The following is a 24615-nucleotide window of genomic DNA, read 5'->3' as shown; positions in this document are numbered from 1 at the left end:
CGCAGCACATGCGTTGTAGATGGTCGCCTCTACTAACCAATAAATAGCCATTGCACGTGACATAATCCCAGCTAAGAATGCAATTATACTAAAATGTTTTGCACCAATCCTCAGCATATCAATTCCTCCAGCTTCCAGAAGTATCAAGTCGTGGGGAGCAATAATGCGATAAATCTGAACGCAGGATGACCATCACAACTAAAAGACCCTGAGTGAGATTGAGTGGTTAAATAGACTAAAAAGATGGACATAGTTTAGAGGTGTAAATTCTCTCTTCGGATATAACAGACTTCGAATGATTCTTCAATTCTTTAATATACCGGAACATAAATATACATATATCGTCATACAGTACTGACAGGCCAGTTACTGCACTTAGTAAGGGATCCTAGCTAGTGACTGCCATCAATGTACAATTTTGTTATATTTAACGAAAATCAGATAATAAGATAAAAGTAAATGTAATTAAAACTGACACGTCGATAGATGAACAATGCATAAACAATAAATCAACAAAAACAATAATTTATAGGATTAACGTCGTCACCAAATGACGGGTTGAAAAGTGATGAAAGATTAACGACTTACTAGCCAGTTGATCTTAAAGTGATTAATTTAAGAAACATTAATTATCTTAGCGATAAGCAGATTATCACACCATTATAATAGTGTGTACATCTCATGTCCACCCGTACAACTGACTACAGTTCTCGCTGTCTTAATGAGAGAGAGAGAAAGGGAGAGAGAGAGAGTAATGGGGTTTAACGTCCACTCAACACAAACTAGGTCATTTCGGGACTAACTCATGGTTCAATTTTATTTCAATAATTCACTTGCGCGTAGGGGTCTTTAGCAGTGGGAGGAAACCGGAGGACCCGGAGAAAACCCACGAGGTTGGACAGGCGACCCTACTCCTTGTCACGTACAATCGGGGATTCGAAACCACGACATCCAACCCCCCTGTCTTAATGAAGAATGAGAATGAATTCAATACTTCATACCACGTCATCATCTGAAATTTCACTTGAGGGGAGAGGAAGAAATGAGGTTTAAAGTCCAATCGACACAAACTAGATCATTTCGGGACTAACAATGTTCAATTTTATTTCAATAATTCGCATGCGCGTAGGGGTCTTTAGCAGTGGGAGAAAACCCACGAGGATGGACAGGCGACCATACTCCTTGTCACGTACAACCGGGGAATCGAAACTACGCCAGTTGAATGTCACATGAGGATCTTTGTGATTTTCCCAAAATCATGAAAATAACTTGCGAGGTTTTTCCAGATAACCGACGATATGTATTATTCTGTAAATTTCGTTTAAGAATATTACTTTTAAAAGCTATCGGACGAAGCAAAATTTAGCCTGGCGCACACTACGCGACAATATAAGCGACGAGTTTGGGGACACATATCGCCACAATTTAAGTGGAGTGAACACACTATGACGACTATGGCGATCACACAAAAAACAAACTGCCACAGGTTTTGTCATGTGACAAGTTTAAATGCATTTACGTCGTAAACGGGTCGAATATTTCAATTAATATTGGTTATTTTTGTGCATAATGATGTGGCGGCGGCCATGTAGTCGTCTTAGTACAACGCCTGTCGGGCGCAGGGCGTTTATAGTAATCTAAGTAACGAGCTCAGATTGGGCTACTTTTATATGAAAAGTAAATAGACTACGTGAAACCAGAATTATTCCTGAGTCTTCTAAATATAATTAGCCCCCTCATTAACAAACAAACAACCAAGATGGTAGAACCAATAAGGCCAGGAGAGAGATTGATTGTCAACAAGCGTTTTCTCGCTACAAGTACGATTACCATCAATGAATCCTATGATTATATTAATATTGAATATATTGTTATATTTCAATAAGCCAGTTAGGCCTAATTTAAAGTACTCGAGCCACTTGCATGGAACATACAAAATAAGAGACATCGTGTGTGTTTATGTCACATGTGAAAAATAACCAAAAATGATTGGTTTAATAGATGATTTGAGTTCCTTGATTGTCGATTAATTTGACGCCAAGGTGGGCACATTACACGATTTGTTGCCGACGAAACGACAACTTGAGCTATCATATCAAACATGTCAGATATCGAAATGAAATGAAATGGGGTTTAACGTCCTACTGTTCTGCTCCGAACAGGGCTAATGAAGACGGGCATACACCATACAGTGTGCTATGAAGGAAATTTTGACCGGACAGCGGCGCTACGGCCTACTCTTATATCGACTTTCAACCGCCAAGGGATCTTTTACGTGCACGCCAATGTGTACACGGGACTTCGGTTTTTCGTCCCATCCGAACGACTAGACAGCTGTCCTTGCCAGGCCCTCCGTCCTGCATCACTAACAAGGGGGAACCACGCCAGAAAATCTGGATGAACTTTCTCGGCCGTCAGATATTGAAAAATCGAAATTACAGAAACTTTACAAATTATTCTGTTTTCATCACGGAATAGTTGATACCAACATATCTCTTATTCCATTTCAGTATAGTTTTGAGTCCCGTTTTTTGTGTGTTATACTTCTGCAGCTGGCAACGTATAATGCAGATGTTTTTAAGCTATTGCCATTTAGGATGCGTGCTTCCAATTCGTTTTATTTGTTCAGTATTTTTTTCATGTTCAATACGGAACCCGGCGATTTATTCTACACATATGGCTATATTAAGTGTGCGGTTAATTTAATTATTGGTTTGCGACAAGATTTAATATGTTACTCGAGATTTCCTTTTACGGTTATTTTTTCAGATTAGATAAAATACAAAAATGCATTCAAAAACAGAACTATGTGAAATAATACATCTGGGATAATATCTAGTATTTACGCACCTGTGCTGAATAAGCACCATCATAACTGGTACCAAGTTCTGTAATCTGATTAATATTCTTACTTCACATGTGAGAAATAATATGATTATGTTATTCCAGATTTTCAAGCATCTGAATATTGCCTATATAGAAGTTCTGAACGGAACTTAATGCCTCGGAACCATATTTGAAAGAGAAATCTTTGAATGGTGAAACATATGACTCGCTTTAGAAGTGCTAATACAGAGCACATTTTAATGCTTCGTTTAAACTAAGGTGGTGTCATTTCCTTGTTATATTCGCTTTTAGAATATGATCTTATTGACTGCACTGATTTGTCCGATGCTGCACGGGTGCAGCTGTACGATTGTCCTAATAGAAATGGCCTGAAGATGTTCAGAAAGCGCTAACCGTTAGTATTTTGGTCTTTCATTAATTTAGTTTATACAGTCACAAAATATGTTGAGGGAGGGGGAGAGCATAATATTTGCCATTCACCAGTTTCTACCTTATCGTCGTTACCACTAATTTGACAGTCATATTACTTTATAGTTAGATACAAAACGTTAATTATTATAATGTATTTCAACAAAGGAGCTTTATTCAAGTATCCATGACCTTCTAATAACATTTCATAATTTTAGTGACCTAGATTTTAAGCCCTACCTCGAATGCATTTCCGACAACCGACAGTGATACTGGACTTTGTTACTAACATAGTATCCTCCTGTGGTACATATTTCTAATGTTTCAAATTCTTGTTGTGGTATTAGATTTACGATTTGATATCTACAGGAGCTATTAATGTGTTAAATGGACTAGGGATTTGTGATTACAAATACATCCTTAATAATGCTATTGTACAATGAAACATAAATCAGCCTACGCAGAGAAGACAATATATACATATACTATAATCACCAACATAGGGCCTACATTATCAGTAGGTCTATAAAATTCATTCATCACTGTGAGCCCTAGATATACCTAAATGAATTACAGCATAGTCATAGTCGATGTTCGCAATAGTACACATTTATAAACACTGTAGAAGTAAGACACAGTGGAAGAGCAACTAAAAGTTGCTAACATTATATAACAGGGATGAAGTAATATTGTGGTTAGGACACTGGACCCACAACTAGAATCTTCCTGATTTGAATCGTGGCGTTAATCGTGAAGATCACCTGCCAGGGGTGGGCAGGAAAAGTATATTTAAAATGATATATTATTTTGCCAAAGCTTCATATGACAACATATTCAAGGACGTCTTTGAAATGGAGTATGGCCATGTTCTTTTCATTCGTCAGTGTCCTTTAAATTATATACAAAGGCACAATAAATTATTTTAGTTATACGAACTTCACGAATAAATGAGAAATGGTATCAGATGTTAATCCATTTTTCCCAAATAAAACTGATGGGTTATTAGGTATGGTTTATAAAGTATTTATTTCTTAACTGAAATCTGCCCGGAAACCGTTCAGATAGTTACCAACAATCTGATATCTTAAAACACAAATACTGACCTAAAAATTTCCCCAGAGAGTAGGTTAAATTGATTTTAGTAACGCGCCAAATAAAAAGAGGTTTTAGTTACTGCAGGCTATGGTGTTAAGTGGTAGTTATTTTCTGTAAATGTTGTTACTTTCCATCAACCCAAACCATCGTTACCGTTACGATTTACCCATCAACATAAATCAGAAGATTTGCATGGTAATTTCCTATTTATAGGTTTCATTTCATTATCAACAGAATCGGAAGAAAACCACCGTATATGGACCGGGGGTTTTCTCCCCATAAATTTGATGGTAGCGGCAAGGCGAGTTAGCAGATTTAACTTTTCAATTGACACTGTAATTAAATCAAATGGCTCTCAATGGAGAAACCTTATTTTAGCTTGAGGTGGAAAAATCGATCAGCTAGAACCGTTTACAACTTGATGTTAAAAAAGGTATAACTTTCTTTTCTTGTGGACCATGTTCATGCTTATTATTAGAAAGCTAATGTCAGACCATTGTTCCTGCTTGATTTCTCATAATATCCCAATTTCCTATTTCTTATACCATTTTTTTACGGCAAATTATCCCTCCCATGTGACTGACATATCTTGTTCGAGATATTACGTGTTCTGAAAAAGATGCGGATTCTGACTAAAATCGCGTCATTGAAGAAAAAGTGACCTTTTAATTCCATGAAATCCTCTATAAAGGAATTGTATTACCCCATCATGCATTTCACATTGTCAGGTATGTGCCCACGTGTATCCAAGTCACTATGAATTCCGTGTGTTCCGTCGATAAAATACAACATTCTCGACAATGACTATTTTAGATATTGTGGGTATCTTTGATTTGGTTGAGAAACGAAAATTTAAATCTACTATTAAACATTTTTCCTTTCCACCGAGAAAGAGTTTGTCCCGTCACTAATCAAAAAACACATCTGATCAACACGATTCCATAATTTATTTTAAAGATAATTCTGCGTAACAAGGATTTTTCTAAAAAAAAGTTGTCATATAAACTCCCCAAATTAGCGAAGACATAAAAATGGTACGATAAATCTACCTATAGCCACAGTCCAATATGTACCCACACTCTGTTATGCTGGGTTTCTAGTGTCACGATTTATGCTGCGGTTGAAATAGTATTTTTTATTTGCTGAGTTATCGTGGTGATCCTATCAGGTCGTAGCATATATTGAGGTCAGTCGTGGCAATCGTGTTGATGGTATCGAAACGTACCAGATCGTGAACTCAAAAGGGGCAATCCTATCGCAACCCATCGCACAACAGGTGGAACCTAGCATAAATAATTAAAACGAAACAATAAAAGAACACACATTAAACAAAGTAAAACAAAATTAAATGTATGTAACCATGATTTAAATATTTATCTTTCAATGCTTTAAGAATGAGTACATTCGTGCATGGGTATGCAGGAATGTCTGCACATTAAGAATGTCAAAGCAATTTTGATTGTTTGGCGTTTGATTTCTTCTTGCACAGAAGTATGGACAAGATATTACACGATCTTGCAGTTTTTGCAAAATATTTACTTTCGAAATACAATTTTGCCATTTTTGCTCAATGTTGACGTTATCAAAGTTATAGTGGGACTTTAAACAGGCGCCCTTTTCCCTCATTGAGAGAATAGCACGGTGAAGAAAACAGATTGCTTGTACATTATTTCTCACTACATATATTTTAAGCTGAACAAAATATGTACAAAAAATATTTCCCATTACACGTATTTTAAACTGAACAAATGATGTAACAAATATATATTTATATCACACTATATCCCAAGCACGTAAACACAATAAAGATGTTGACGGGAGCCACGGCGGTTCAATGAATGTTCACCGGGATTTTCCAGCGTGGTTTCTCCTTATCAGTCGTGCAGGAACCGGAAGGGAAGGGGCGCTCGCATTGCACGGTGTCTAGTCGTTTGGATGGGACGAACAACGCACTGGGGTATGTCCGTTTCATTATAGGTGTTGACATTCAAATACAACAAAAACAAAAAAAAAACAAAAAAAATCCGGAGCCTTTGTATAAATGAAACATGGTAGAAGACCGCTAATGATAAGGTGATAGGGTGGCCGAAAGTCTATTCGAGTGGTCGGGGTTTTCCTCAGGCGCTTTTACGTAACAAGGATTATGACCGCTTGCCTGGTGGGTTTTCTCGCGGATCTCGGATTTACACCCGCCCTCCCCTACACGCAAGCAAATCACAGAAGTAAAGATATACCTAAATGGCCCAGTATGTGCCAAGAAAACGCCCCCCCCCCAAAAACAAAAAAATCAAACCCCGCAGGTCTTTCCGTAATTTTATTTTATTTAATGGTACTTGATAGATAATACATTTATCATCTACACTCCTTTCTGTACTCGGTGACATCGTCTGGCGTTTTTCCCCCTCCATAAAAGGTTTCGTGACGTTTTTATTGTAGAAATAATGCATGCCAAAGTGTACACTTAAAAGAACAGAGAAACGAAGTCGTATGACAGTCTAGTAAATGCTAGGAGTGTATTTCGTCTGACCTCTTGGTCCCAACATGATAAATAGCGAGATACAACAGTACTACGGAAAGACAGCTTTAATTGTTATGTAATCTTTAGACATAATTTAACTGTACCTACTATATCCCAGTCCGCTTGTTGAAATTTTACCCACTTAAATTAAATATAGAAACATTCCCGTGAATTCGGAAGATGGGACTTAAACAAGCATTTCCCCTCTTACATACCTTATTGCCTCGGGATAAAAACCAGAATACGCCCTCAACTCCATATACGGTCATCTGGTATCCGCTCAAATTCACAAATTAATTAATACATTGGTCGAGATTACGAAATGGGTGGATAAAATATTGAACTTGAATATTCATATTTCCAAATAAGGGCTTATTACGTTACGTTCCCACGACAATGGGTCACTGTGAATGGAAATATTTATTTACGGAGATAACAACGCAACCACGCAAAATGGGTGCACAGGAATTTCTAGGGCATGTAACCTGAGGGGTATATAAGCCGAAACCAATTCATTCAGATCATTCCAATCTTGAATGTGATATAGAGAAGAACTTCCAGAAACATATCGAACCTTATAAAACCATAGATTCAACATATTGTTAGATAACCAATATTTTTTACAGAGACGATGATGAACTACCTTTTTACCTTAGTTGGTTTGTTTACGGTAAGTACACTTAGGTTGAATTAGATAATAAAAATAGTAAGAGCTGCTGTCTGCTGATATGTCGAAAAGACCGGTGTTAATTTATCGTTAAATGGACACTTACATTTTAAGTAAAATAAAAAAAGCAAACAAATTGGACCGCCTGGTTTATGTCAATGTCCTTACAGCTCGAGAATTTTACATTTAACACAAGCACTTTAAACATGTGTAATCGTCTAAATATTTATTACAAAGGTGTACGTCTATGTAAACTAGTTTCAGTTATGTTTGTTTGCTTATGGATTTTTATATGTTTTATTGTTTACCTTTTAGGTGGTGTTTGCCGCGCCATCAAAATTAGGTAAGTGTTTAAAAAATATATCAAATATGTATATCACGTAGTCTCAACCTAACCAATTATAATTTCGATTAATCATTATCCAAATAACTTATCTTTGAAAGAGGTAAATATTGAATCCAGTAAGAGAAATGTTTAAGATTGATTACAGATTGAGATAAATAAAAATAAAACACCCCAAAACAGCTGTATCCAGTTGTTTACACAATACATGAGAGTGGAAATGAAACTTAATTTTGTGTTTCATTTGCAGAACGAACCTGTGGCGGGAAACCAGCGGACGTCGTTTTTGTCATTGATTCTTCCAGCAGCATTTGGCCAGAAGATTTTTCACGCCATGTGCTTCCGTTTGTACGTGACGTCACCGCCATGTTTGATATTGGACCAGGGTTGACTCAATCTCGAGTCGGGGTGGTTACTTTTGGGACGAACCACTACTTACGATTCCATCTGAATACCTTCTTGGATAAAGAAACCGTATTGAAACGCATCATGGCGATTGATATGACAGGTGGAGAAACCAACACTGCCGGTGTCCTCAATTACGTCACTGATCACATGTTCACAAGTAAAAGAGGAAGTCGAATTGGCGTCGACCATATTGTCATTGTTCTTACTGATGGCGAATCCAAAAACATGGAAAAGACAAGAAAGGCAGCTGACCATGCTCACCAAAGCGGACTTCAGGTGTTTTCTATTGGTGTCGGAAGTGGAGTAGATGTAGAAGAACTAGGAGATATTGCCAGCGACCCTAAGTCTAAATTTATGTTTGAAATCACCGATTTCCGTGCACTTCAGAGAATTAAGGAAGAACTAGCTATCAGAACTTGTGAAAGTAAGTACATGTATTATATATTGTCTTGAAAATGTTTGGAATCAAATGAATATATAGTTGGTATATTTTATTAATATATTATTCAAAGTAAAGAGATTTCAGAAAGGCCCAGATTCTTTGAAATTAATTAATGTTCTGAATGTGTTGTTTTAAAATTACATTTATGTATATATATATAGAGATCTATTTATTTTTCCAGTTGCAACAACAACGACTACCACAACAACCCAAGCTCCAACAACAACAACAACACTACCACCTACAACAACCAAAGATCTATATATTGCTGATGCGCCATTATCACTAAGAAGTAAGTGTATATTGCATTTTCCTTGTGCAAATGAATCGATAATTCTTATATAAATTCTAAAACAATTCGGTTTTTTTGTTAAATTATTTTAAATGTCAACTTTATTTCAAGTCTTTTATCTCGTTAATTTACCTGTTGTTATGCTTTTCAATTAATACTTAAGTTTCATAATCTTAGCAATTAAAGGAAATACTTTTAACATTATTTGTTTTATTTTTCTAGGTTGTGGAGGAAAGCCTGCTGACGTTTACTTTATCCTTGATTCTTCATCCAGCATCTGGAAGAAAGATTACTACGAAAAAATGGTAAAATTCGTACACGATGTCTCTGATATTTTCGATATTGGTTCTGATAAAACCAGGGTTGGCGTTGTCACATTTAGTGATCAGAACACGCCTGTATTTGGCCTCAATGACTTCACCAGTCGTGAGGAACTCCTTGCCGCTATGTCTTCTGACGTTATACCGTACTTGACTGGTGGAACCAATACAGCGGCCGCCATTAAATACGTCGCGGAAATAGGATTTTCTCCCATCATTGCTCGACCTGGTGTTGCACACGTTGCCGTTATCATCACCGACGGTCAGTCTAAAGATGCCGAGGCTACACTCAGAGAAGCAGAAGCTGCCAAAAAATCAGGAATTTATATGTTTGCAATTGGCGTTGGTGATAGTGTTGACCAACAAGAACTTACAGATATGGCAAGTCAGCCCTCCAAAGACTACGTATTCAGTGTCAATAACTTTGGGGCCCTGGATACAATTAAGAACCTCCTGGCCGTGAAAACCTGCCTAGTATCTTCATCAGAGGAAATGCCAAATGATCAACAATCAAATAACGGTAAGTACTTTAATTTATGTAACCAGTATAACAAATCTGTACGTGAATGAAGTTGCATCGCTGTATTATTAAGGTACCGGTTAATTTCGCTCTTATTCATCTAATATTAGGTTCATCTCAACATACATATTTATCTTAAAATATTTATTTTAGTTTAGCTATAAAATACACACTGCTATATCATGCCCTGTCTTTGGCAGATGCACCATTCATTTATTGTCCCTGTTTTATTTATTTCAGTTTGTGAGCTCGAGCCAACAGATATTGCTTTCGGGTTCGATTCATTCGCCATGGGACAAAAACAAAGTCACCGGGTCGTCGAAATCATCACTTCTCTCACCAATCACATGACATCAAGGTCTAAAGGGTATTACCAATTCAGTGTCTTATCCAATGCTTGTTCCAGACATAAGGATGTTCCCATGACCGACATACGTCAAGCTGAAAGCGTCCTTGGAGATATGAAAGAAGACATGACCTCCCAGCTACACCAAATTATCAAGCAACTGAGACGTAACGCATACAGTCCCAGCAACAACGCACGATTAGGAGCTCAAAAAGTGGCAATTTTGGTTTTGGATGATTCTGCTGTCATAGACAAGAAACGAGTCATTGCTAATGCTAAACGTGCCAAGGCATCTGGAGTTGAGATATTTGCTGTTACTTTAAGTTCCATGGATCAGTCATTTGTTAGTGAGATTGTTTCGGACTCCGTAAAGACACATCTGATACAAGCTGAAAGGAACGAGAACGTTTTATCTATTCGTAACAAAATTATAAAACAACTATGTTAAGGTGAATATTTGCGCAGTAATCCGTCCAATTCCGGGAATAATAGATTCAAAAAATCCTTAAACGAAATGTGGATTACATTGTGTTCTCGGTATAAAATTAAACTAAACAGCGTGATATGCTCATGTTAGAAGAAACAGTTTTTATTTCGAGTTAAATTGCCATTAATCTGCCAGACAGTATTAAGTCGCACGTGTTTACTTTGTGTTCTTTTATGTAGTATTATCTTGGTTGTTTACATTACCTCAGAGAGAAAAGAACAAAAATCGACAGTCTTTGTACGAACTCTATCACTTCATTACACCTTGTTCCAACATTCGATATTCTTTTGTAATGTGCAATACGTTCTCTTTCATTAAAAACGTTTTACTTGCTGTTGTATTCAGTGAATATAACGTTAGGAGTCTCATGTAAATAGTTTATTTATATGTGTTTACTTTTATTATATTGTAAATGTCATTTTGTTTCATGCATTCTGCGTATTTCTAGTCAATATTTTTTTGTATCAAGCATATAGTTCCAATATATGTTTTGTTTTTTGGTGTTTGTCCATGTTTAATATTTTTTACATAAATTGTATAATTTTTGTTTGTTTATCAAAATGCACTTTATAATGTATAATTATTTAATATTTATCTATTTTTTTTATATATATATAGAATAATTGTTGTATTAAATGAATGCTTTGTGTGTTTGTCGTTAAAAGCGTATTGATTTAATTTATTTTTCAATAATGAAAGTCAAAATAACCCAAGCAATTAAAATGTTAAATGTTTTTTTTCTCAAATGAAATAATTTTTTATATATTGATTAAAAGTTTCTTTTTTCTTATGTTTTCACTAATTAGTAACAAAAGTTAAGTGCATGTTTATTGAACACTTCCACTTCTTTATCGGCAAGAATTATATAAGCAACTGGATTTAATAACATATTATGGAGCTGACAAACAAGTTATGGTAGGCTACACATGTACCAGGGCGAAATTATATGGTATTTTGTGATTTGGTGAAACTTTACCATCGTTCGGGACATTCCGTTTCGGAACTAAGCCCCTTTTCCGAAATTCTTGCAACCTTGTGAACGCTACAGAGGCCATATTATTTAAAACATGGGGACGAGCCGACTTGATATTCAGCATTCGGTGACCTTCAATTCCAAAGTTATCCTCCCTTTCCGAAACCATGCGAACGCGATAGAGGCTACAGTTTTTAACGGATTTATTTAATATTTGGTGTGAAGCATTGGGGTCATTTGAGCACGAACCCTATCGATATTCAGCTTTCCGCGATCTCCCTTTCTGGAATAACCCGCGCCCGTCAACAATCCTTGTCTAAACCCTTTGATAGATGATATAGTTATAACATTTTGTTTTTCAAATCTGGAGTGAAGCATTGTTGTGACGAGATGAAGAATCCTATCAATATTCAGCGTTTCGCAACCATCCGTTCCAGATTGACCCCACTTTTTCGGAAATCCTTGTGAACGTGGTCATGAGATTACGAATCCTGTTGATATTAAGCGTTTCGCGAACTTCCTTTCCGCAGTTACTCCGCTTTCATAAAACCACGTGAAGCAGATAAGATTTTTTTAAAGCATATGAACACGGCACAGATCCCATTTCTTGAAGGCATCAAATCTTTCATCATTCAATTTTTTTACGGGGCATATTTTCACGCTATGTGGGTATACATTTGCTGTGAAGTTATCGGGTCATGATTTGCAGCATTCTGCGACCATTTATGAAATTGGTGCATTCACATTGCGTCTCAACAGTATTATATCTGTTCCCCAGATAACTGTACTTGGACCTGTGTTGTTTGTACTCTACACTAATAGCCTTGGCATGCTGTTAAGCATTATTCCTACGTCAATATCACACAGATGCTTGATTATTTTGCTTCTTGTCAGGTCCTATGGTTCTTAAAGAAAACCATGACATTAAATTTGTCAGTGCCATTAAATTCTGGATGAGCTGTGAAAAACTGAAGAAACTAAATGATGACAAGACTGAGGCGTTACTTGTGGGATCTGTACAAAGGCTTCGATCTGTAACAGAGTTTAGCATCTTAATTGGAGACACCAGGATCTAGGAGTGATAACTGACTCCTCATTAACACTTAAGAACCAATATTCGTCTTCTTTTGAAGACAGAAGTTACGAAACAGGCAGTGCAACACTTGGTGCTCTCTCGATTGGAATATTACAACTCTGTCCTATCTAGATATCAGATTAACAGACTTCAGAAAATACAAAACACCGCTGCCCGGATAATTACAAAAACACCGAAGTCTGCTCACACCAAACTAGTTCTAAAGCCACTACACTGACTCCCTATTGAATACTGCGTAAATTTTTAAATTCTGTGCATGGTTTTTAAATACATGAATAATGCTTCCCCAGACTACCTTACTGATCTCATAAAACGGTCAGATTCTGAACGTCGTACACGATCGACGAGTAAAGAGATCTTTACCTATGGTGATCGAATGTTTAGCATTGCTGCTCCAACTTTGTGGAATGACAAACACTTGAACATTGCCATCAAAAGTGCCGAAACATAATTGACTTTAGAAAAACGTTAAAAACACACCTGTTTCAACAATCTTATCCAGAGTGAGAGAGAAATGGGGTTTAACGTCCACTCGACACAAACTAGGTCGATGGGGTCTTTAGCAGTGGGAGGAAACCGGAGGACCCGGAGAAAGAGAAAACCCACGAGGTTGGACAGGCGACCCTACTCCTTGTCACGTACAACCGGGGAATCGAAACCATGCCAGTTGACTCAATGCCAGACTTTATGGTACAGCGCGCACGTGCTAACCATTCAGCCATCCAACCCCCTTTATCCAGAGTGACATTAGAAGAAGCACTTAATGTAGATCACGCATTGGCATGGAATAGGCGCTATATAAATAATTTTATTCTTATTTATTCTAGTACAATTGTGTTGATAGTGAACAGGTTTCGTGTTTCTTGGACACTTGAGGAGGACATTCCCGATTCATTTCGCTATCATTCACAGATCTAGAACTTGTTTACGCTTTTTATTGCTTCAAAAGTTAACGGACTAATTATTACCACCCATGGTTATTTTCTATAATTTGCTGGAACAAATAAATCGGAATCAGGATGAAAATGAATTTCCGTTTTATTTCTGTTGAAAAGGGAAGCGAAGATGTAGGGCTATTACAATCACCGATCGATTAGCCAAAGTCACAATCATGCGATCGTCTGAAGAAGCCTATTGTTTAAGTAACATTTTTATTTTTTACGGACATATTTCAGTGTTGGCGTATTATGTTGTTACCCTTTCGACTTTGGTGTGAAGCATTGGAGTCATGAGGGGAATACAGGTTTTGATGGATTTTTGTTAAAATTAGGCGTGAAGCATTGAGATCATCAGATGACGAATCATATCGATATTTAACGTTCCGCGATCTCCCGTACCAGAGTCATGCCCTTTTTGCGAAAACCTTGCGTGAACGCGATATAGATGTATAACGGATATGTTTAAATTTACTGTGAAGCATTGGGAACATGAGGGGATGAACCCTATCGATATTCAGCGCTCCGCAACCTTCCGAAACCCTTGTGAACGTGATACAGGCTACAGTTTTTAATGCATTTTTTCAAACTTGAAATGAACACGATCGAGATAGGATTTCTGAAGGACCCGTTTAACAGTAGGCAAGCCTTTTCAAAGTGTAAATAATCTATGGCCTACCTGACCATGAACGCATAGGTACCAGTACCGAAAAGCAAACATTCTTACAAAATGCATGGGAGTATGACGCAAGATCTCAAAATGGCTTCAGGAACTAACAATGTCTCTATTGAAAGCAGTAAAATGAAATGGGGTTTAACATCGTACTTTTCTGCACCAACCGGACATGCGCCAAACAGTGTGCTTTGAGCAGTATTTTGCCGGGACAGCTGCGTTTCCGCCTACTTTTCGTATTGTCCTATATAATACGTCCACGCCAACGTGTACACGGAAACATTTTTTTTGGTACTATCCGAACCACCAGGCGTTGGGTTTGTTTTGCCAATTTTACAGACAAAATATTCACAAAAAAGTGGGTGTGACACCGCCCAGGGGGTCGGGGCATGCACCAAAATAAATAGCTGCTGTCTTTACGATATAAGGAATAAATATGCAAAGGAATAACTATGAAAAGTTTTAAGACGATCGATTAAGAATTGTGGCCTGTAAGCGACACACAGACAAAAAATGGGCGTGACACTGCCCTTGCGGGATGTACCTTTAAGGGAATAAGTATGCAAAGTTTCAAGATGATACGTTAAGAAATGCGTCCTGTATATGGCAAACGAACAAATACAAAAAATGGGCGTGGCTCTGTCCCTTGAGGTCGGGCATGCACCAAAAGCGACCTACAGACACAGACGTACATCCCCCCCCCCCACACACAAACACAAACAGACACACACGGGGGCGATGGCATAATACGTCCACATAATGAATGTGGACGTATAAAAATATATACACAACGTGAGTCCTGAGAAGAGAATAAGAAACGAATATAACCAGAGACAATATTAGACGATCCCCGGGCTATAAAAATATGTGGCAGAAGAGAGTATGCGTCACATATGTTTAATCTTCTGGTTGGTCAAATTTCAGTAGGCACATATTCACATTTTCACAAAGGAGACGTCTTTTGAAGTCATTCTCTGTAATATTAAAATGGGGCTGCAGTTATTCATTTGATGTGAGTATGGTTTTTGAATACGTTTTCATTTGTATCACTAACAAAAAGGACGTTTGAAATTTTGCGGGCCTGAAATATAATTAATTTTCATATCAAAACAATTATTAGGATTCAATTTTTAAAAACGTCATAAATGAATTTCTAAACTCTACTTGCTTCAACATACCAAGACTGACATTTATAGCTCATCATATTTAGTGCAAGCTTGCAGTTAAATAATACAATATTTGTACATGTTAGCGTGCAGGTAAAGGATTAACTTGAATTCTAAGAAGGGTATGAGCTAAATATCCCCCAGAGCGTATGCCCGTCCTCAATATCACTCAGAAGATGCTCACCAACGAACTAGGTCAAGGTATTGGCACTATTCACCGGTTGGAGTAAAATAAATGCTCAACATCGAATTTAATCAAAGTATACACTCAATTAGAATCAAAATTATCGGGTTCCAAAGAAGCATTGGCAAACCAAAATGCTGAGCCTAGACGACATCAGACAAGATGTTAACCTTGAGAACATACACCTAGATGTCAATCTGAAGCAGAAATATCGTATTCCAGCCTCGGATTGTAGCAGAGCTATCATATTCCAGTCTCAAATTGAAGCCGGGCTATCGTATTACATAGTCTACATCAACTGATTATCTCTCACCAACTTCTTTTACGTCTTTCATATAACGTTCATTGGTTTGTTATTCATTTTCTATCATTACAGGTCAGAGGCTTACAGCGCTGTGAACGTTTACGGATAGCTCTCGATTCCATTGCTTGCAATGTCTATGTATAGTTTGTGTTTGCAGGTTTGTCTATTAGTTTGCGTGTAGTGCTGTCCATCTGTACTTACAGTTTAAGATGGAAGGTATAGTGCTTACATAACCCAAGTATACAGTAATGTGTGTTAATGTGTATTTTTTAGGGGTTATTGATCTGTATTATAGGAGGAATACATATATATTATATTTATTTATTCGATTTTATATAATAAAACATCGAGTATTGCGTGAACATATCCGATTTCTCTTCACAGAAATATTATTTATTGGCTTGACATCGATATAAACTGTAAATGTTATGTTCTACGGGCTATTAAGGCTTTATGCGATAAATTTAAGCTTTGTTTTATTCGACTTTTCTCTCACATTTCTAGAAGCCATGGCGAGAAAATAGGAGTGATATATCAGAACGTTATTCCCTTGCAAGTTATATTTTACGGTAATTGTTAGTTTGCCCACATAGCTATCAATTGCGAGCAACTAAGGTAGTTTTTTTAAATGTAAAAACAGTTAAAAGGCACAAAAAGGAATGCCATTTGTTGAATTTCACTACACGTACAGAAATCAGGAATCGCTGTGGCTCAGTGAGTAAGACTGACCCCCTAACAGGGAGGTCCAAGTTCGATCCCGGTTTTGGCTGAGAAAGTTCACATGGATTTTTGATCATGTTTCGTTTTGTTAGTGGTGCAGGACGGAGGGTTTGGCAAAGAATAGCTTCTCGTCGTTAAGATGGGAAGAAAAACAAAGGACCCGTGTGTATATGCTTGTATGCAAGTAAAAGAACCCTTGACACAGTTGGAAATCAATTGCTGTCCGGGCAAACGGTACAGCATAGGCATTGTATGCCAGTCTTTATCAAGTTGATGCATCAGAATATAGGACGTTCAACCGTTTTGTATTCCCGCCAAAAATATGTAGAGCGTTTCGGTCATAATTGTCAAAAGCTAATGCACAGTTATTAATATCAATATATTATAGGCTGAACAAGATGCAATAACTCTGTGAAATATAAATCGATTAAGAAAAAATGTAGTTTGTCTAACAATTCTGCCCTTTGTCATTTCTCGTTGACTTTTAGTCTAGAAGCGAAAAAATGTGTTTAAATGTGTATTGTGAACGCTGGAACCAGGGATAATACCCTTGTCACCCCTTTGCGCTCTTGGACTTGAAAGCTTTCACTAAACCGCATGGTGACATCGCTGAGAATTATAAAAGCGATAGCTGGAAAATCCACGGGAACTTTCACGGCCAACACCGGGATCTAACCCGGGAACTCCGGTTTACCGAACCAGCGGTTTACTCACTGGATCATCTTCTTCTATTAGCGTTTGACGCCCGCTTCCATTTTTATTTCTATTATCTTGGCCCACGCGCATGGGTCTTTCCCTATCTCCAAGCAACTTACGCCCAAACCAGGTATGGAATCCACGACCGCAAGCATGCATTATAAAAAAAATTGGGGTCAGTAGGAGATATGACGTATTGCTTAAGGAATACTCTCAAAATGATTGTTGTTTATTACTTGTCTTCTGTATGTTTATTCGTGATGTGAATCTCCCGTACTTAATATTTGTATTAGAATACAGGCGACAGAAAGAGAGATAGAGAAATAAGATTTAACATCTACTCGCCACAACCTAGGTCATTTCGGTCCTAACATAATATGGTTCAATTTTATTGCAATAATTCGTTTGCGCGTAGGGGTCTGTAGCAGTGGAAGGAAACCGGAGGAACCGTGGAAAGGACACGAGGTTGGACACCCGACCTTTCTACTTGTCGCGTATAAGCGGGAAATCGAAACCATGCCACTTGACTCAATGACATGCCTCGTGATCTAACGCGCACACAACTCCTCCTTGTGACAGAAAAGCTATTTAACACCAATCGATGTATAAGATAATGGCTCTAATTTCAAAGAACAGTCTTCTATGTATCGAGTAGTTAAGTGGTGAAAATTATGATCTGTGAGACGGCTATTTCCCCACTGAGGTATCCGGGCAATATTACAAACCGTGAAACTTTTACAATAAATGTGATAAAGGACTGACGGAAAATGGTTGAAGGGAGGCAACTCAAACAATTTGTAAGTTCAAACGGTTGCCATGCAACATAATGAGAATATCTTCACAATATTTGATAATGTATGAACTGTTTGACCAGAAACCAATTAACGTTCGGATTTTTAACATGTTAGCATCATTATATCGTAAAAAGACAAAACAAGCCAACAGCTGGACTGATTCCCCTGCCCGAACCCTATAAGAAATAAGTGGCACGCATTAAGTACTTGCACATTTATCTTTTTAAGAAATATCTAGCAATCAAATTGTGTATCACTGTGCATAACCTACGCCGGCATATCATGAATCGATCGCATTATTACTGTTTCCAGTCGCTTTATCATATGATTGCATGGACAACAGTCAGTGTGTTAACGGTGCAAAATGCATAATAATATGTCAGCAGTTCAAAATACGTATTTTAGTTTTACAATTTGCAATTTTCATTGCTCCACAATACCACAATAAAATATAGTCTTATGATACAAGTTATAGAGCACTTTGTCACACAACCGGTTTCATGGTCAAAATGTTTAACTTTTTAAAGGAGACAGGTTTTTATTATAAATTTTGTTTATGTGTATGCATATGATTTATGATATAATTTAGCCTGTCTTGTATCATCATATATTGGCGTAATATAGCCTGATTGGTGCTGAGGTGCTTTTAAACCATTTTGCATTCTTCATTTTGGTAAGGCGAATTATTGTGTTCCAAAAAGTGTGATTGCCAGACAGACAAACCAGTCATATTTTAATGTCACCTGCTTTCTTGGAAAAACGGGGCAGAAAATAAGATATGGTCTAACACAGACACAACACAAACTAGGTCATTTTGCGACTGACGTGTTCTATCTTTCTTTGAATATTTCGTTTGCGCTCATGGGACTTTAAGCAGTGGGCGGGATTGCAGGAACCACTCTAGATTAGGCAGGGGATTCTACTCATCTCCACGAACACGCCTGTATTGGATCTGAACCGCGACTCTTTACTCATTAGCAGACCTCGTAAGTTAACCCCGCTTGAAATAAAGAATAGACTCAACTATGCATTCTGTATTTAGTTGGCCCATTATAGTTGCCTCCTTAAACTCTGGATAGTGTTGTCTCGCAGCTACTATACCTCGTAACTATTGTCGTGCACAGGGTATGGCATATACAGGCCACCACACTTACATGCATATGGAATACAATTACTGCTTATTACTGAGCGAGGATTGGTTAGGCTTCTCTCGCCATTATCAAGCAATGTTATCATATAACAAGACAATAAAATACATGTACACAACAATACTTAGGTAATGCTGACCAACCAGAGATAATGACTAGAGAAGCCTAGTCGAAACGTCGCTCAGTAATAAGCGGTAATTGTATTCCATAGAATTGTGACCTGTATAATTATTCCACCTCAATTACTAAATGCCATTGAAACAATTTAACGGGTTATGACATGCTTAATATTTTAAGAATACTAAGACTTGATACCTGTCACTAAGCTTGTCCGTTAGAGATATACCCTGTGACAGGTTCACGTATCACGTTGTGCAGTACTTTTTTTCCCTTTATATTTGGATGCGTTTTTGTTTTGCAGTTGGTGCTGCACCTCTTCTAATAGTGCACACAAATTTATCGGATGGTCAGAAATTTCTCTGTGGTCCTTATGTGGAGTAAAATAACAATGAATATATTAACCAAACCCTTGTTACTTCATGCAGTACAATGAAAACAGCACTGGACATGGGCTTAGTGTTGCGCCCAGGAACGTTTTGAATATATGACTAGTTCTTCACATTTTGGGGCTTGAATGTTCATAATTCCCTTGTTTCGGGACTTCGACCAATAGTGTTATGTAACTACGCCACATTGTCCCACCCATTTCCACGATTATTTTTACTCCTTCAAATATTTTTTTAATATATATATAAAAAAACCCCCAACTAATTTTAGTTTTTGTCGATATTAATTAGCTTTATTCTTTAATATAATTGGCAATTGTATCCATGGTATAAAACATAAAAAAAGGTATCAACGAAATTAGATAACATCTTCCCTACTTTGGTTCTTTGTTAAACGTGCGAAATAAACAAAGAAACAAAAGAGAACATGTTTATCATAAATATCGAATTTTTAATTCGAACAACAAATAGGCATTATAAACATAGAAATATCACCAGGCAAATTACATTAATAGTAACTTTTCTATTACAAAATAATATCTATAAATATAGAAATATCACAAAGCAAATTACATTTACAATATCTGTTCTAATACAACATAATATCTATAAATATATAAGTATAAAATATAAAATGTAAATATAATCTGTATTTATAATCTGAATTATAAAATTTAAATATAATCTATTAAATTCATAATAAAAACAAACAAATTTTATTTCATATTGGCATATATATCTAATATAACCATAAACATATATATGAACAATTTCAATATCTTAGTCAGAAATGCGTGGATAATTCTAGGAAAGTCTCACAATCTTGTAGTACGGCTAGATTCGCAGATCCTCCTAAATGTACTTGCACTAAATGTCACTGGATATCAAAATTCATTGATAATGTTCTATGTCACGGGGTCATAGTTTCTATATTTAATAAAGATCATGAGTCACCATCCTGTTTTCGTTTTCATACATTAGAATAGTGGATTCAATTATATCGATGACATCATAAACGTGTACAACAAACGACGGAATTACACTAGACATTGTCCGGTAGTTTTCGCGCCCTGAGTTAAACACGTACTTTATTGCGGGTAACGTTATTTTCGAGAAGTACATGTTTCTAATTTAGCGAATTACTTCGTTTATACTCCTAGTTTACAAAATATTGGAGTTTTATCACAAAAAAAGTTCCACTATCATTGTCTTTTTTTATTGTGCTTCCGGTACCTCAGGAACAACTCGTAGGCCTTCATATGGATTGATCATCGTTTTGCTTCTGATAATAGCTGTAGGTTCTGTAAATAGAAAGAAATAGGGTTAAATGAGTTGAAATTCCATCTTTGTCAAGAATTTACTTGAAAAATTCCATAAACGATTAAGAGAAAATAACGGACTCTTTTCTAAGTAAGATTTTAGGATGCGAAATAAATCCGCAAAAAATCAACGGTATGATTTCTCAATCGTTTACATTTAAATCTTTCAAATCAGCCGAGAATTTACAAAAATGAAGGGTGACAATAATTTAGAAATACTTACCACACATCATATGGAGGACGTTAACTTGAACTGTATCCATCTGTTGGTAGTTATCTATCGTCTGGACATATTGATTAACTGGAGAGGAAGCTATTCTAGACACAATCCTGGAATCTACATCACCGACAGCAACGACAAATACTTTAAATCCCTGGAACTTGGCTCGCATGGCTTCGGCCATGACTTGATTCAGATCGGTAGTTGATGCATCAATGAATACAACCATAACATTGTCTCTACCTGTTCTAGCTTCGCGGCGTACGGTCATCACCAAAGAATGCAACATGGTTTCGTCTTTGTTCATCAGCGTATTTAAGTTGTGTCTAAAGGTTTCCATACTAGAGAAGGGTATCTTTGTGTCCTTCTTGCATTTATCAGTGGTAATACCCATATGTATAGGAGCGTGCTTGTTCTGTTCGTTGGTGGTGAACCTTCGAATAAACTCTTTTATAGCAGTTCTCTCATTAATTGACCTGGTACTGGACTTATATACAAAGTGAACGTCTGTTGGGGTTATTATGCAAGGATTTTCTGTAAACGAAATGGATAAAGAACAATTATAATATTTCAATCAATATTTGAATTCTAATTTTAGTCATATAGGAATAATCTATTCAAATAATGCAAAGTTAAATCTTAAAAACTGTATTTTTAAAAACTAAAATAATGGCCCCAGCGATTAGAACAGAAATTAATGATAGAAAAAACTTACTTTCAACGTCAACGTCTTTTGGTACCTCGGGAATAACTTCACAGGCTTGAACTGCTAGAAGATTTCGTATAGAAGATAAAGCTCCATAATTTTCGACATTGAAAACAAATTTCTGGTTGGGGTCACTAGCAATATCTTCCAATTCCTGTTGGTCGATATAAGGGCCTACACCAATTGAAAAGATATTGGCCCCTGCTTTCTTTGCTTCGGCGGCTTCCCGTCTAGTGGCCCGGGGATCTTTTGAAATACCATCAGTGATTACTACCATAACATGAGCAGCATCTGTCCTAGCCGAACTAGCCCTTTTTCCAAATCCAGTTTCCCTAACATACTTAATGGCGTCAGCTGTATTGGTTCTGCCGCTCATATATTTTACAGTTTCGGGTTGGATAGCATTGAGTAGGCTTTCGCGGTTGCTGAAAGATTTTAAACCAAATACTGGTTTGACAGTATCAGAATAGATCACCAATCCAACTCTGGCTAGAGTTGGAGCAATTTCGAATGTATCCACGACATCACGAACAAATGTTAGCATTCTAAAATTGAAATCTTCAATCCAAACGCTGCTAGAGGAATCCAATACGAAATAAATATCAGCTGGTTTACCACCACAATCTGAAACAAAAAAACAATTTAAAACTATGGAAGTAGTCCCCAAATCACAATGTAAATACTGAATATCAAAGACATTTCTGAACTTTACGTTCCACAGGGTAGACTTTATTTTCCCACACAACGGTTTGGTATGCTTACTCTTTGTAACATACACGGGGAGTTTATAGCTAACCATTTTCGCTGTGTTAAAGAACATAATACAATTGTAATATATACTTACATGTGGTGTTCGCTCTTTCGTCGTTCACGACGTTCTTTGGTGTCGTCTCCTCAACCGCTGGATTGGGTGTGGAGGACATTGGTTTTTGTGTAGTTGATGTCGTAGTTGACTTCGAGGTAGTCGTGGTTAGTTTCGGCGTCGTTCGAGTAGTAGTGCTTGTAGTTGGTTTTGTTGTGCTGGTGATTGTTGGTTTTGTTGTGGTTTTTGTTACTTTTGTTGTGGTTGGTGTTACTTTTGGAGTGGTAGTTAGTTGCCGCTTGGTAGTTCTGGTAGTTGGCTCTGGTGTGGTTGTTGTTGGTGTTTGTGTAGTTGAAACTATGACTGTAAGAATAAGGAATACATGAATGATAAACAATGTTTCAATCGTGACATAACTGAACGTATATTTATGTCAACATTAATATTTCTGGTTTGGGAAAAAGGCGAGGAGAGCTATCATTGGTATCATTATGTAATTGGTTACTTGCTTACCTTCACACGTTCTTTTAGAAAATGGATTCCTAATAGACTTTAACGATTGGAAATCATCTAGTTCAAATACAAACAAGTCTGTTGGTTCACTTGCCATATCATTCAGTTCCTGTACTTTTACTTTCGCACCAACCCCAATGGAAAATATGTTGATTCCTGCAGCTTTGGCCTGGTTTGCAGCAGCTCTGGTTAATTCTGGCTTGTCTGATTCACCGTCGGTTAGAATAATCATAACATTTTGGACGTTGCTTCGAGACCCATGTTCTGGAGTATACATCGTACTGGTGGCATACTGCAAGGCTTTGTTGGTATACGTGTTACCAGTGGTGAATCGGATACCTTCGATACCTTTCATAACGGATTCTTTTGAGAGAAACTTGTTCAGGTGAAACTGTAGATGATAGTCATTGTTGAACGTTACAATTCCGACTCTGGTATCATTCTCACCGGGACCAACGTCAAACATGTTGACAACGTCTTTGATAAACGGTATGACATACAATTCATAGTTTCCAGGCCAGATGCTACTAGACGAATCTACAACAAATACCATATCCACTGCATTCTCTACGCATTTTATTTCTTCTGGAATAAGATAATATAAAACGATTTATTATTGATAAATATAATACACTTCTATATTTTGAACCGAATTTCAATGTCAGAATTACTAAGAAATTGTGTGATTGACATTAAAAAACAACACAAAAACAATGAGACCTACCAGCTTGAACGTATGCAAGAAATGCCAAACAAATCACCGAGATAGCAAACTTCATTTTCAGATTTCCAGAGGTTCCAGTTTTACGACTGCTTGACAACTGATTTTAGATTGGTAACAAAAGACTTTATATACAAATTTCATTGTCGTAAAGGAAATGTGTGTGAACTAGTTCTTAAGTGGAACAGTTTAATTCATAAATAAAGATCCGGAAAGAACTATCATAATTACACATATTGGACACCCACGAAGCAGAACTGACCAATGGGATGTAAGTTAAAACTTCGAAGGGGAAGAATCATGCCCATATTTGTAAATTATTTGTAAATGCGTTTATTTGGAAAGGAAGATGAAAGATTATGTTGAACTAGTGCAGCCCACAGTTGAGTAATACTATGATCTTATCTCAAACAATGGTGTAGTGTGAGTCGTAGATGAGATTTGGG

General features: G+C 36.9%; 2 protein-coding genes across 2 annotated transcripts; one reads left to right on the top strand and one right to left on the bottom strand.

The window, feature by feature from the left end:
• Positions 1–7406: 7406 nt before the first annotated feature.
• Positions 7407–11105, top strand: LOC126819767 (cartilage matrix protein). Its single transcript, XM_050547968.2, has 6 exons — positions 7407–7538; positions 7851–7878; positions 8129–8710; positions 8910–9020; positions 9243–9860; positions 10101–11105. Exons 1-6 carry the CDS (start codon positions 7500–7502, stop codon positions 10652–10654), a joined length of 1932 nt encoding a protein of 643 aa, XP_050403925.2. The 5' UTR covers positions 7407–7499; the 3' UTR covers positions 10655–11105.
• Positions 11106–20169: 9064 nt separating this feature from the next.
• Positions 20170–24259, bottom strand: LOC126819766 (cartilage matrix protein). The gene is made up of 6 exons (XM_050547966.2): positions 24173–24259; positions 23449–24033; positions 22978–23298; positions 22143–22757; positions 21431–21961; positions 20170–21189 (listed from the first exon to the last, which is right to left on the bottom strand). The coding sequence occupies exons 1-6, from the start codon at positions 24225–24227 to the stop codon at positions 21104–21106; spliced, it is 2193 nt and encodes a 730-aa protein (XP_050403923.2). The 5' UTR covers positions 24228–24259; the 3' UTR covers positions 20170–21103.
• Between the last annotated feature and the right edge of the window lie 356 nt (positions 24260–24615).

The sequence above is a fragment of the Patella vulgata genome, chromosome 4 (genome assembly GCF_932274485.2).
Source record: "Patella vulgata chromosome 4, xgPatVulg1.2, whole genome shotgun sequence".
Lineage (NCBI taxonomy): Eukaryota > Metazoa > Mollusca > Gastropoda > Patellidae > Patella > Patella vulgata.
Note: the sequence above shows the minus strand (reverse complement) of the source record. Positions and strands in the feature narration are given on the sequence as shown.